Raw genomic sequence first — 15304 nt, 5'->3', positions numbered from 1 at the left:
TCTGAGTGATCTGTCTGGGAAAACAGATTTACTTCAGAAAATATAAATGGCATCTCAGGTTCTTAGGTATATCTCACATGTGCATGCTACCTCAGGTTTGACCATTATATATCTTTTTTTTTTTTTAAGATTTATTTGAAAGGTAGAGTTACAGACAGAGAGAGATACAGAGAAAGAGGTCTTCCTTCCACTGGTTCACTCCCCAAATGGCTACAACAGCTGAAGCTGAGCCCATCTGAAACCAGGAGCCAGGAGCTTCTTCCAGGTCTCCTACATGGGTGCAGGGGCCCAAGCACTTGGGCCAACTTCCACTGCTTTCCCAGGCCATAGCAGAGAGCTGGATTGAAAGTGGAGCAGCTGGGACTTGAACTGGTACCCATATAGGAAGCCAGCATTGTAGGTGGTGGCTTTACCTGCTATGCCATAGCACCGGCCTCCCTGCCTCCCTCCCCTCCCCACTTTTTAAGACTTACTTATTTGACAGGCAAGTTAGAGAGAGAGAAAGAAAGATCTTCTAGGCGGGCGCCATGGGTCACTAGGCTAATCCTCTGCCTGCGGTGCTGGCACACCAGGTTCTAGTCCCGGTTGGGGCGCCGGATTCTGTTCCAGTTGCCCCTCTTCCAGGCCAGCTCTCTGCTATGGCCTGGAAGTGCAGTGGAGGATGGCCCAAGTGCTTGGGCCCTGCACCCACATGGGAGACCAGGAGAAGCACCTGGCTCCTGCCTTCGGATCATCACAATGTGCTGGCCACAGCGCGCCAGCCGCAGTGGCCATTGGAGGGCGAACCAATGGCAAAAGGAAGACCTTTCTGTCTGTCTCTCTCTCACTGTCCACTCTGCCTGTCAAAAAAAAAAAAAAAGATCTTCTACCTACTGGTACACTCCCCAAATCACCACAGTGGACAGGACTGAGCCAGGAGACTGGAACCCCATCCTAGTCTCCCACTTGGGTGACAGGGGCCAAAGCACTTGAACCATACTCTCCTGCTCTTCTAGGTACATTAGCAGGGAGCTGGGTCTGAAGTGGAGCAGCTGGGACTCCAGCCAGCGCTCACATGGGATACTGGCACTGTGGGCCGTGGCTTAATCCCCTGGAACATAACATCAGCCCCCTTGTCTTAAAGATCATTGGTGTAAAATGTCATGCATATTGTCTTCTCTCTGAGTCCGTAGTACCTTGTATGTTTTTCACAGAGTGATATTCCCTGTGTTTTGGTTAAACTGTTAATAAGTTACAGGATGCCCTAGCAGAGTCTCTGGCATGATTACTTCTCTAATCCTTCCACATCCTACTTAGAGGTCTTTTTCCTCAATTAGACCGCACATTGTCTGAGTGTATCATCCCTGTGTTTGTGCCCTCCAATGCAATATGGGGTATACAGCAGGTGCTCAAAAAATGGTGAACTGAACTGTTCAGAGGCAATAGAAGTTTGTCTCTGTTCTCCTTTAGATATACCATCTGACACTGTTGATCATGCTTCAAGAACAGTGGCTGAAAAACACTTGATTCTTTTTTATTCAGAGAGACAGATTCCGCAAAAGCTTGTGATAGGTGGGGCCGAGCCAGGTTCAAAGCTAGGAGCTTGGAAACTCAATCCAGGTCTCATCACGTGTGTGACAGGAACCCAGTTACTTGATCCATACCTCACTGCCTCCCAGAGTCTTCATTTATAGGAAGCTGGATTTAGGAGCCAGAGCTGAGGTTGGAGCCCAGACACTCCAATGTGGGATGCAGGCATCTCAACTACTGTCTTAAGTGCTAGGGTGAAGTGCTGCCCTCATTTTCATCCATTTGACTCAAGAAGTATCAGTAAATGATGAGAATAATAAATATTTCAAAAACAAACCATATATTTTAAAATAAAAAATGTTAAGAGGTATAACAAATAATGGCTAAACAAACCACCCAGAAAGGGGAGTTGTTTATAATTCACACAACCAGAAGAATAGAACTGTAATATATAAAGACTTTCTAAAAACATGCAAGGATAAAAGCAAACAACCCAGTATGAAAAATGCCAATGATAACAAGACACCATTTTCCACTTCCATCTTATAGAAATCTGAATTAGAGCAATGAGGTTGTAAACCAATCACAAATAACAAATGTTGAGTTGGAATATCGGGACTCTTGATGGGTCATCTTCTGGAGTAACAATACTATAGATTGTTTGCGAGAGTACATGTGCGCAGAGCCCTCACACACTGCCAGCTGGGTTGTAAGTTAGTCAGTTTGTGATGGGATGCAGTTTGGCTATACCTAGTGAAAGGGGAGCTGTGTACATCCTGTGATCCCAGAATTCTGTTCCTAGGAATCCATCCTTGGAGACATTCTTGCACTTGTTCAAGAAGTTGATAGTTCCACGACAGCAACAAATTAAAAACAACCTAAGTGTCCACTGTTGGTAGAATGAATACATACTTTGGAATTCTATAAGCCAGCTCCAAAGAATGAACTATGTAGAACTTCACAGAAATCTCAAGAAGACAATGCTCAGTATGAGAAAAAGCAATTTAAAGGTTGTATACTATGAGACCATTCTCTTTTTCTTTTTTTCCCAAAGATTTCTGAAGTTTGCGTTACTTATTTGAAAGGCAGAGTTACAGGGGGCGGGTGTGGGGGGGGATCTTCCATTTGCTGTTTCAATCCCAAATGACCACAACAGCCAGAGCTGGACCAGATTGAAACCAGGAGCCAGGAGCCTCATCTGGGCCTGCCATGCGGGTAACAGTGATGCAAGGAGTTGGACCATCTTCTGCTGATTTCCCATGCACAACAGCAGGGAGCTGGATCAGAAGTGGAGCTGCTGGGACATGAACCAGTGCCCATGTGGGATGTTGGAGTCCCAGGTGGCAGCTTAACTCACCACACAACAACATCGGCCCTGAGATCATTGTTAACAAAGCTTCAAACATGCAAATCACTGTCTTGTTTATGGATGTGCACATATCTAAATAAAACAAGCATGTGTACATGGGAATAAGAGAAGCTAACCCAGGAAAGCATTCATCTTTGGAGAGAGAGGACAGAGAGAGTAGAGCAGGGCTTCGAATCTCTCACTAATGTTTCATTTCTTCTAGAAAAGCTGAAGCAAATTTGGGATAATGTTCAGATTGTAAGCAGAGGCGAGGAGAATGTCCGCAGACTGGGAGGCTCAAGGTAGGAGGGTGGATGGGTTTGCGTGAGTTTGTCAGCACTGTGTAACTTCCAGTCCTGGATGGCCAGGCCAGCTGTGAGGGCCCCAGCTGCTGTCTCAAACTGTAAGCACCACTAACTGTGTCATTTTTGCACAGAGAGCGTTGTGAGATCTAGAGAAACAGAGATGGAGGAGATGTGATCAACAAACCCAAGATAAAATGAGGATTTCTGAGAACCAGAACAAGCTAGAAAAGCAAGAAAAGGTCTAAATTTTGAGTCAGTCAGGAAAGCAATTGTTGTGTCCAATTCCAAAGCCAGAAATCTTTCAGTGAGCTCTGCATAAACAACTTTGTTTATTCTGATCCAAGACCAACTGAATTAATATAACTCATGTTATTATAAATGTTGGACTGTTGATGTTTGCAGTTGAGTACATTCAAGCTGTGTTTTATGAAGCCAATGAAAGAGGTTGCAGGAAGCCAAGACAAAAGGAAAATCAAAGACCATGGCCAGTGTCAGAAGGTCCACTGGAGCTTCTAACGTAGCTCGCTGTCTGTTTCCCTCTTTCCCAAGACCACCCCCTCTCCAGTCTTTGTTTCTGTCCTCTCTTTGGCATAGCATTTAACCGGACTGAAAAATCCAAGAATACCAGTTGAAGTGCTTAAAGAGTAGGGGAGTGCAGAAGAATGATTTTACCTCTGTTACATTGTTTTAAGATGCAGGACAGTCACTTAGAGTGGCTATAATGTAGCAGGGTATGCAGATGTATAATACTAACTGATTATTTTGAGCAAGAAACATATGCTTTTCAAGTAACCCAGGGAATGTATGCATTTGTCTTTCCTTTGTAAGATTTATGCACTAACGAGGCGCATGACATGATTGGATCTTTCTGTCCTGCACCCTCTCTTCTCATTTCTTTCCCAGACATAACCACCTATCCACAGGTGATGCGATGTCTTCCAGCCTCTGCTCTATTGCTTTGCATGGAAGAATTCACGTCCTCATAACCAGGATCTTGCATTTGTCCGCCACACATTGTTCATGCTTCACATTTGGGAGAAATTCTATGTGGCTGTACATCTAGATAACCTCATTGTCTTTAAAAATTCCTCACGGTAGCCCATAGAATGGTTGACCCATATTTATTTAGCATTTCCACTGCTCATGTCTCATTGCAGATTTCCTGGGTTTTCACCAATAAAAGCAGTCCTGCAGTGAACATTCTGGTACATCCATCATTGCAGTAGAGGACGGATGAGCCTTAGTGCATGCCAGGATCCGGGAATTACAATCGTATTGTCAGGAATTGGCCTTCATGTCTTTGGCTTTGCTTTCCTTTTGATTGGCCTCATTTTCAGAGTCTCACATCATGTGTTGGCAAATACACCTTTACCTACTACATTTTCCCTCCATCGATGAGACTGAAGAGGCTGGCTCTCGCTGGACCAGCCTGGGACATCTTGTCTCTAGCACCATAGCTCAATGGTTAATATTCACCGATCTCATGGAGTTGGTTTTTTGTTTGTTTTGTTTTGTTTGTGGTGAACCAGGGAAAAATAGACATTCTAATAGTATCTAGATTGGTGTCATACATGCCAAAACATTCTAAGTATTTTCATAATCTTTGTTAAGCTAATGAGATGAGTATGTTGTTTATATAAAACATTATATGTGAGGGTGAATCATGTTACAGATTGGGTATTATTGATGTTTTTAAAAAGAGGCAGTCTTTCAGTTCAGAAAAATGTTGTCAAATACATTTACTAAAAATCCATTGATGTGATAAACACATATCTTACTACATTATTTTCCAAACCATAGCAGAAAATATATATTTTATTTATTTATAGAACAATGCTGTTTAAATTCTGCTGTGTACTGTGCCAGTGGCTGGGAATGAAATATTGATTACAACAAGTTACCTGCACTCGGTTTTCTTACATTCTTGTTGAGGCCACAGACTAGAAATAGGTAAACAAATAAAAAAAAGAACATGGGGGCCGGCACCGTGCCTCATTTGGTTAATCTTCCACCTGCAGTGCTGGCATCCCATATGGGTGCCTGTTCTAGTCCTGGTTGATCCTCTTCCAGTCCAGCTCTCTGCTGTGGCCCAGGAAAGCAGTGGAGGATGGCCCAAGTGCTTGGGCCCCTGTACCTGGCTCCTGGCTTTGGATTGGCGCAGCGCTGGCCAGGAGCCTCATCTGGGCCTGCCATGTGGGTAACAGTGATGCAAGGACTTGAACCATCTTCTGCTGATTTCCCATGCACAACAGCAGGGAGCTGCATCAGAAGTGGAGCTGCTGGGACACAAACCAGGGCCCATGTGGGATGTTGGAGTCCCGGGTGGCAGCTTAACCTGCCACAGAACAACATCAGCCCTGAGACCATTGTTAACAAAGCTTCAAACATGCAAATCACTGTCTTGTTTATGGATGTGCACATATCTAAATAAAACAATCATGTGTACATGGGAATAAGAGAAGCTAACCCAGGAAAGCATTCATCTTTGGAGAGCAGCCATTTGGGGAGTGAACCAATGGAAGGAAGACCTTTTTCTGTGTCTCTCTCACTTATTGTCTATAACTCTACCTGTCAAATAAGAAGAAAAAAGAACATTCCAGGCTGTGATATACTATGAAGGAGATAAAAAGATCATCAGATGAGAAGTAATTGGAGAAGGAAATTTCAGGGAAAGTGGCTAAGGAAGACTTTTCTGTAGACAGAACATGTGAATTGCAACCTGGAGACCAAGAAAGCAGGTTCAGTTCTACAATTACTCTCTGCGGTAGAGTACCACTTGCCACGTGTGGCCATTGAGCACTTGAATGTAGCTTGTTCAAATAGAATTAATTTAAGGCTAAAATATACATTCACTTCCAAAGTAATATGAAAACACATCAAACATCTTGTGAAGAACGGCATTAAAAGATAAGTTTATGGGGGGGCACATTGTGGTACAGTGGGTTAAGCCAGGCTGTGACACTGGAATCCCATATCAGAGTGGCAGTTCGAGTCCTGATTGTTTTGCTTCTGATCCAGCTTCCTGCTAATGTGCCTGGGAAAGCAGTGGAAGATGGTCCAAGTCCTTGGGCCCCTGCTACCGATATGGGAGATCTAGATGGCTTCTGCTTGGCCCAGCTCAGCCATTGCAGCCATCTGGGGAGTGAACCAGCAGATGGAATGTCTCTATCTGTTCCTCTTTCCCTCTCTCTTTCCCTCTCTCTGTAACTCTGCTTTTCAAATGAATAGATAATAAATAAATCATTTTTTAAAAGCTAAGTTTAGGGAGCAGGTATTTAGCCTACACTTAAGAGGCCCCTGTCTAATATTGGCGTGCCTACATCCTATTCCTGGCTCAGGCTACTGATTCCAGTTTCCTACTACTGTAGACCATGGGAGGCAGCAGTGATGGCCCAAGTAATTGAGTTCCTGATACTCACGTGGGAGACCTGGCTCCTCTCTTTGACCTGGCCTAGCCCTGCCTATTTTGGACATCTGGGACGTGAACTGGCATTCAAATGCGAGTGTTTCCACTCTCACTCTTTGTCTCCACTATCCATTGAATATTAAAAAAAATAAAAAAGATAACTGTGTTTGGTGCAAATTGAACAGCATGCATCGTGTTTTCATAATATGTTTTCCACAAACATGTTTCTATTTCTTAGTTCTGTTCTTGGTAGCTTCGGTCTATTTGCTGTTATTAACATGTGTTTTTCATCTGTTTTTCCTCTTCCTGAAGGTGATTGCAACTGAATTTTTGTGGTAGATGTCTCTCCAGGGATCTAAGTCTGAAATAGGTACTGACTGAAATGTATGTAGTAGGTCTCCTCTGAGGAGCTCAGTCCTCATGTGTACTGACTGAGATGTCCAAATATAAAAATTCAGCGTGTGATCAAACTTAACAGAGCTCAGAATTCAGGGGTAATGGCTGGTAGAGAAAGCACAGAACACTGACACATTGCTTAGAGGAGCTACATCATTAGTCATGTTCCCTTAGAAATGAGCACAAAACAGGTAAAGGAAGACTGAGTTCGGGGGGTGGGCAGAGCTAGCAACCCAAGGTCATGGCAGCAAAGGGCAGGATTTCTGTGGGGAGCTACAGCAGATCACGGAGATCTAGTGCCACCCTCTCCGTAGTGCAGGAGGTTCTGTCGTGCTGTAAAAGTCGCCCCTGTTTGCATGTTGAGACAGAGTTTTATTCTACACATTGTTTTGGTACTGGTGGTAATGTTCCTGGCTTCGGCGTGCCTCTTTTTGATATGTCTGTCAGGGTGCTGGCAAGTTCACCCACTTTTAATAACATTAAATTAATTCACTGCAGAGAGCAAGCAGAATTTGTGTGTGTGTGTGTGTGTGCGCGCGCGCGCGCATGCAGTGTTATTCTCATTTTTCATCGTGGCTTGTGTCATAGGAGATTGACTGCTAAGCAGATGCGTGTTAGATGTAGCAGGTGCAAGGTTAAATATTAGCCTGTGAGCCTTTGAGGACCCCCAGATGTGATGTTTGTTATGCAACCTGTACTAACAGTTTCGTGAAGAGAACTCTTCCCCTACTGGTGTGAGAGTTGAGTCATATCCTGTGAATCTGAAGCAAGGGTATTTAAACATCACGGGTTCTCTTCCTTTCATTCTAACTTGCTGCAGTTCAGAGCAGCAAGTGCTCTGTGCAGGAGGCTGTTGCTCTGGCTTGGAGGTGAGCAGCTTCTCTTGCTGGTGTTCAGTGAAGGCAGCCAAGTCTGGAGATGCAGTTCTCTCCCTGGAGTGAAAGATGTTTGGTTCATTTCTAACCAACTATGCTAGATAGCTGTAAGCTGAAAAGTGCCTGCAATTTGCCACTTATTTGTCAGAAGGTAAGTACCATATTTTTGGTTTACTCATTGGACTGTGAAGCCTTAAATGATTGTAGCAGTTTTAGTCTGTCATTGTGCCACAGAAAATGTCTTCTCACAAGGGACTGGAGATGGCATTTGAGAATCTAATGCAAGTACTTTTGAAGTTACAGGACAATCCATTTGTGAGATACTCACTTTAAAGATCATATTCCTTTTAGAATAGGTGTTCATGAAATATATAGTGCCTGAGGAAGGGAAACATTGTAGAAGCTTTAGACTGGTTTAGTTTTAGATTATTTTTAAAAGAGTTAAATACTACCAGGGTCTCAATTACTCTTCTTTTTGCTACTCTGTGATCTTGGTAAAATGTGAAATATATATAATATTTTTATGATTGTGCTTGAAGGTTGTCCTGAATAATTCTAGATCAGTGATTATATTTCTCCATCGAAATGAAAGGTGGTCTTCGTAGAAAGTTTACAGTGGAGAAGTAGTGGAAGTCTTTTGTCTTTTAGTAGTTGCCTTTCCGTTTAAGTGAAAGGCTACCGGATTTATAAACTCCTGCCTGATGTGTTTGTTTTGAAATGCGTATGAGTTTGTTTTTCACAGCCTACCTGCTCAGCTGCTGTTGGAGACATTCATTTATAAATTGCGTGAATAGGAATAAATCGGGTGGCAGAGAGTGAAAGAGAGGTTTATTTCTCAAATTCTTTAAAGCCCACGATTGACCTTTGTCTGGCAGGACTCTCAAGTACCTGCTAAAAAATCTGTCCTGACCCAGTAAGAGAAGGACCTCATCAAACAAGGATTTCGGAGTAGATCTTCTATTTCTCAAATGAATTCAAAGGGAATAAGTGAGAGTGACAGGCTGAATGGGAGAGCCTGCTACTGTCACTCACACCTGGTGGTTGCTGCTTGCCTTGCGTGTGTCTGACGCTTGGGATTCCTGGTCAAGCCAGAACCAGAGACGCTGGAGATGGACAGCTAACGTCTTTGTCTCCTTCTGTCTTTTTCCATGACTGTATCTACCGCCTCACCTTGGCATATAAGCAAAACCTGAAAAACCTACAAAAATAAGTATTTTGTGACTTATCTATCAGTAATGCAGGAAACACTGCTATTCATTTTGGTCAGAGTTGATTTGGTATAGCTTATTTCAATCTAATTGAAATGTGAATTTGGGGGAAAAAATTCTTTAGGCTTGCTGCCAGAAGGTTGGAATGAAAGATGGGTGTATTGTCTCGGCTTTTTATTGATGAAAGAAGTCAAATTGAATCAGAGTTGAAGGTGGTGTGCAGTGTCATATATCAGAGACACTCATATTTAAGGCCTTTGAATTCCTTTGGGGTAGAAAGGGCTGATTTGATCTTGAGATCAGTGAATCTGTAAGATATTAATGAATTAGGTTTTTTAAATATGTCTAATAACAATTAGTATTGTGCATGCTTTGTCTCTTCCTAGTTGGTTTCTGTTACGCTTAGGAGTTGTTTCATTTCTGTTCAGTATTATACTCACTACAAAACTGAAAGTTTCTAACACAGACATGGAAATCACTTTTCATTAGATAGATATTCAATCATGAGTGTTTTTTCCAAAGTCAGAAGGTTAATGAGCTGGTGGAAGGAAAGTAGGTTTCCTCTTCTTCGGCGAGGAAATTAAAATGATTTCAACTTGCAAACTTGTCTGAAGGTGGTACTGCAGATTAGAAGAGGGAGTCTGAAAAAATGACTTAGCACTATTAGAGCCCTTGGGACCTTGAAGAGTGAAAATGCACATATCCCAAAAGATTATGATAAGAGATGAGATCAGTAGGACATCCAGCGCTAGATTATGTGTCACACTGTCCTTTCTTCCCTGGGCAGGAGAGAGCTGTTCTGGTTAGGCAGGTATCCTGCTTGAGGGTTTTTCCTTATGCTGTATTTCAGTTATTAAATTCTGATACAAAGAATAGAAGAGAATCCACCTACATGAAGACAGTGCATGAATTATTGTACTTGCGTTGTTTCGGTCTTTATTATGGATTCTATTGACCATGCATGCGTACTGTTGGTGGGAATGTCAAGTCAGGATGAGAAAGTGTCACCAATCAGGTTTTATACCTTGCCGTGTTTCAAATGTGGGCTTTATCTGTGACATTGTACAAACACCTGGGGATATCGTCCGATTTGGTTATTGGGGATCTTGTTTCTCCTCTGGCCTCTCTGTTGCTCTCTCCTTCTGTCATTTTCCTGGGTCTTTGCACTTCCAGAAGGGGCGTGGGTCCTGGGCAGGTGGCACTGGGAAGGAAGACAGAGTAGAGGAGTGAGCCAGCTTGGGCAGTTTGTCCATTTCTCTCTCTCTCAGTGGTTTTATGAGGCAAGGTGTTAGAAAGAGGCTCACTTTGATGGCTGACCTGATCTTTTAGACAACTTGTAGATTTCAGTTAGCAAGAATTCCTTGACTTGTAGGATAAGCAACAACAGAATTAATTGGGACCGATTTTTCAGACCTTAGTTAACTGACAGGATTGTTGCAAAAATGAAACAAAATCACATCTCTTGCTGTGAGGCATTGACTGTAAAGTGCTAGACATACTTGTTTTGTATCTTCCTAAAGTCAAGGATATGAGAGACATCAGAAATACTGTATACATCAGGAATGTCTGTATATTTCTTTGTAGGAGCATGGTCTCATTTTTCTTCTCTCTCTGAACTCTTCTTATTCGTTCTGAATTTATATACAAATGTTTTGTAAAGATAAATTCTGAACATAAAGCCCCAAATTGTACCTAAACCCCAGTGCTCTTTGAAATTTCAATTGTTTATGGTTTGAAGAAACACAATCTGACTCAGATGTTTACTGAGTGACCACTACATGCTCTCCATGAGCTAAAATCAGCCTGTGATGTCTCTGTTGGGTGCTGCATCATCAGAAACACGTGGCATGACATTTTTCTTTTCTTCCGAGATGTTTCTCTTGTAAGTAAGGCCCTGAGGCGATTGTGAAGACGAACCAGAGCAGAGGAAGAAATTGTGCAGGGAGTGCTCATCCTGATTCCCGAAAACTAACTCTTCCTAGAGGGTGCTTTAGTTGCTATTGTCTTGAGTGAATCCTGCTGGTACCCAAAGCGGTCATCTGGTCATCTCGTTGGGGAAAATGAGGACTAGTGATTGCCCCCAGCTAACTCCTAAAATGAGTTCTGAAGAGCAAATGACGCAATTGATGTGAGGATGCTTTGTAAGCTCCCGAGAACCCTCACGTGATTACCACATAGTAAGATGTGCACAACTCTGTGTTTATTTAGATGCTGTCTCAAGCCATTTCCCAAAGAAGGGTTAGGAAAGGTACCTCATTTCACTCAGCAGGTGTGTGAGTAAATGATCCAGACCTGGGTCTTTTTGCTGAGTCAGCTAGAAATTGATCCGAAGACTAGTTGTTTCTCTAGTGTGCTTACCATCTAGATGTTTCTTTCGGTAATAATTAATATTTTCTAAATGTGGATGAACATCCTTCTAGGAAGTTCTATACCTTAGGAAATGTTCTGCAGGGCCTCCTCTGCAGGCTCTGTGCTCCAAAGCCTTCTCTGTTTGGGCTCATTTGGTAGAGCATGGTTGTGTGGAATGATTACCAAAATTTAACATCTGACTTTTGCAATGTCTTAGTGACTGCTCCAGTTGCCGAGCTCCAAGTCCTTGCTCTGGGGAACTGAGCCAGAAAGTAAACATGCTTAATGGATTGGGGTGGATTTTATAGCTCTGAAAGTTGTAGGTGCTGTGGCAGATTGCTTTATTACATTTATTGAGAGTGGTTGGCAGAAAGACATTCTCCAAAAGCTTGTAGAAAGATATTAGGAAAATTTGAACAACTAGTGAACTTCCAACTGCTCTGTTAGAATGGATCTGGCTCTTTTATACTACAGAATTATATAATGAGGATAATGAAAAGGGGGAGGGGGGGTGTTCACAATTATAGAAATGAATATGTCCTACCATACCAATGAACCCAGTAGATTTAAAGTGAAAATTATACTTGAAAACCTCTTCCCACTAACATTAGAAGACAGACTAATTAAAAGTTCCCTTGTATTGGTGGTATTAATAAAGGTTACTCCTTAGTCATAAGAATTCAAAACATGATCACTCTTTCTTTTAATAAAACATACTGCTCATAATGCTCATAATGAAAAAGTGTGTGCTGTATGCATATCCTGTTCTTCAACTTAGGGCTTCAAGAGATAAATGGAATTTATCATTATTCTATCTTATGATAAATCCTAGTCATGCTTTATAATACAATTCCTACTTAATTAAATGTCAAGAACTATATGAATGTGCTATACTACCCCCAAGGAGATAGGGGAAAACAGGTGGAATAAACAGGTATGGATATTAAAAAACATTCTGCTAATTACAAATGAGAGGGAATAGGATGTGGCCTACTGGACAGAGCTCTGGACTGTAGGAGTACCGTGGAGGAATTCCTACTTCTGTGCCATGCTGTGCTGGATATAACAGTGCAGCCCTTGCCTTCTTTCGAGTTCATTTTACTATCTCAAAACTTGCTGCAGCACTTGCATAGAGCAGTGTGTGTGTCCGTAGGTGTGGGGTAAGTGTGGAGCGGTGACCCTGCAGAGATCAGCACGGGTGAAGAAGCGCTGTGGGCTCCATGGAAGAGCCCATGAGCTGTGTCATTGTTCCGAGGTTTATAATGAGTAAGTCCTTGAGATAAGTCCAAGGAAGAAAGCTTTGGAAATGATCTGTTAGGTTTTAATTACATCTTAATTTAGGAGAAATACTCCAATTAGTCACTTGGTCTCCCTTTGCTTGAGTCATTTCACCAGTGGGATGGGATTAGTAATATCTCTTCATGGCAATTTACAGCAAACCCAGATATAAAGAATCAAGTTCCAAATCCCTCACTGTGTTTCTGAGATGAACATCGTAATCATGTCTAGTATGTGACTCAGGCTGTATAATGACTTTTTGTGAACTGTCCGTTTCTTTTCATCAATATTATGAGAACTGAGCTCTATTACTATTGATATTCCACTTTTGTAGAAGGAGAAACTGAAGTATCAATAAAGCAAATGCCTTATGCTTGACATCACTCAAATAGCCATAGTCACAAAAATGACGAGAATTGAACCTAGGCTGTCAGGCTTCATGGCCGAAATGCTTACCTACATTATCTTCTGCCTCTGGTTAGAATTCCTTGATCTTGATGAGTGCAAACAACTCCAGGAAGAGCTACAGATTTGTTTAATGTTATCATAATTAATCATTTGGATGTCTCCAACATTCTTGTTCTTGGTTAGACTCAGGCCTTTGTAAGTTGGAAATATATTGAAGACACTATATTGAATCTTTTAAAAAACTAAACATTTAAAAAAATGAAAATCTTAGAAGTATACTGAAGGCAGATGGGACGAGTATTAGTGTAACATGTATCTGGAATGAGGAAGTGAAGAGTTCTCCTGGATGATTCTAATTTTTGGTAATGTAAAAATTTCTGTTTCTCTTTCCCAAGGTAGAGGGTTAGACAGACTTTTCAAGGTACACAGTCATCAGTGTAGTCCCCGAAAAGGTTGTGGGAAGTTTTGTGGTTTCAGAGGAGACTTATGTTGTGTCTACTTTTCTCTGTGTACTCTGGAAACATTTCCTGATGAAAGTCATTATTTAGGCAAAGGAGCACATTGAACAATGGTAAAATAGAAAAATTCAGGTCCATTATGCAACTAGGTCCAATTTTTTGTCTGCTGTCCCCAGAGATTCCATTAATTATGCTTGGAATTTTTTGGTAAGTTTTCAGATGTTCATGTTTCTTCAGATTCTTGTGAACAAGATCTTGCTTCACAGTGCTATGAACCATTAGGTAATACAGTGCCTGATACATACCAGACCTTCAGCAATGCTCCCTCCCAAATTGGCTTAAGACAGATGGGTGGATAGATGCATGGAGAAAGGCAGGCATGGATGGATGGATGGATGGATGGATAGATGGGAAGGTAGGTAGGTGGGTGGCTGGTGAGGATAAACTGGGGCTTTCCCAGATCTGTTCTGAGTCATGGCTTCTGTATCTGACACTGGATTGAAAATAGACAGCCACTGAGCATATGGGCTCAGGGGAGTGATGTGAGATGAGAAAGACTTTTCTCAGTTCATCTCATATTTTATTGTCTGGTAGCTTTCAACATGGAATGGACATAGGTATGAGTCAATTCTTGCCATAAGTCTTTCCAACCACTTATTAGAGTTTTAAAAAGTTATGAATTCTAATTGCTTCCCTTCCTTGATTCAAAAACTAGATAGTAAGATTAGAAGGACAAAGTAAATTTGAATACTTCAATTAATGGTAACTTGTCAAAGTTTGACTATTCTGTTATTGGGAAAACATAACCAAAAAAAAGGAAAAAATAATTGATGCCAAATATCAAAGAAAAAAGGCATTTGTTTAAATCATTGTTCAATGCTTGTTTACAAAATTGTATATTTCTTGCAGTCTTGGAATGGAAGCCCTTTTTTTCTCACAAAATTTTGTTAGAGATTCAAACTAAATCTGGGAATCAAAACTTATTTGGCATCATCAGTCAGCTGTGAATGCTAGTTTCCAAAATGAGCATGGTGACTAAGGGCTGGAGTTAGGAAATTTTTCAGATTTTGGAGGGGTATTAAGATGGTTATTGTTTCAGGTTTTCTAAGGAGAGCAGGGCACAGAGATTTTCCTTGTAAGGATACTTGACATAGCACCACTAAATAGGGCCAAAATATGTCCAAGTTGTAGACAATGGAAACAACTCTATTAGGAAAATTACACGTTTGGCCTTGACTCAAAGCCATCATCATTAAAAACAAAAAGAAGAAAGAAGAAAAGACCACAAGTGGCACAAAACCCTTCTCACGGGTTCCCAAAGTCCATGAATTATTTTAGGGTAAGAGTCCCCTTTTTTTTTTTTTTTTTTTGCTTTTTCATTTCAGTGATTGCTGTGAATCTTGAAATCAATTCTGAAAAAAATATTTCTAGATTTGTAGACCTGGAAAATTTTTGCTCAGCCCATGCCTTGGAATTTGAGACATATTCATGCTTGAAATGATTGAACGAATGAATGAATGAATTGTGGCAAACCTGTCCTTTGGACATGTAAATAGCTGCAAAGAATTAACAGACCAGTCATAACAGTGCCTTATCCACTGTTTTAAATCATTGATGAATTGCTCAGGATATTAATACTTCAAAGTTTTTTGAATGATGCGTTGTAATTCTAAAAGTACTTAGTTTACCCTGAGGAGGTCATTGATACTGACAGTAGTCACTTTTAAGAGAGAAAATGTGAAGTTCTTGCTTCAGTTTTCCAGG

The 15304-nt window shown here is 41.4% G+C and overlaps 1 protein-coding gene across 17 annotated transcripts in view; it reads left to right on the top strand.

Moving 5' to 3' along the window:
* Nucleotides 1–15304, top strand: part of MCTP1 (multiple C2 and transmembrane domain containing 1) — a 627604-nt gene that overhangs the window by 203677 nt on the left and 408623 nt on the right. For 2 of the 17 annotated variants that reach the window (XM_070056467.1, XM_051853983.2), the window contains exon 1: nucleotides 6307–7990. The exons of 10 other annotated variants lie outside the window; for them this stretch is intronic. In XM_070056467.1, the coding sequence (XP_069912568.1) occupies nucleotides 7934–7990 (57 nt within the window). In that variant the 5' untranslated portion in view covers nucleotides 6307–7933. Of the gene's footprint in view, nucleotides 1–2662; nucleotides 7991–15304 lie in introns of those variants that run through there. 5 more of the 17 variants (XR_011381927.1, XR_011381930.1, XM_070056468.1 and 2 more) reach the window with 5 other exon arrangements.

Source organism: Oryctolagus cuniculus, chromosome 14 (assembly GCF_964237555.1).
Source record: "Oryctolagus cuniculus chromosome 14, mOryCun1.1, whole genome shotgun sequence".
Lineage (NCBI taxonomy): Eukaryota > Metazoa > Chordata > Mammalia > Lagomorpha > Leporidae > Oryctolagus > Oryctolagus cuniculus.
Note: the sequence above shows the minus strand (reverse complement) of the source record. Positions and strands in the feature narration are given on the sequence as shown.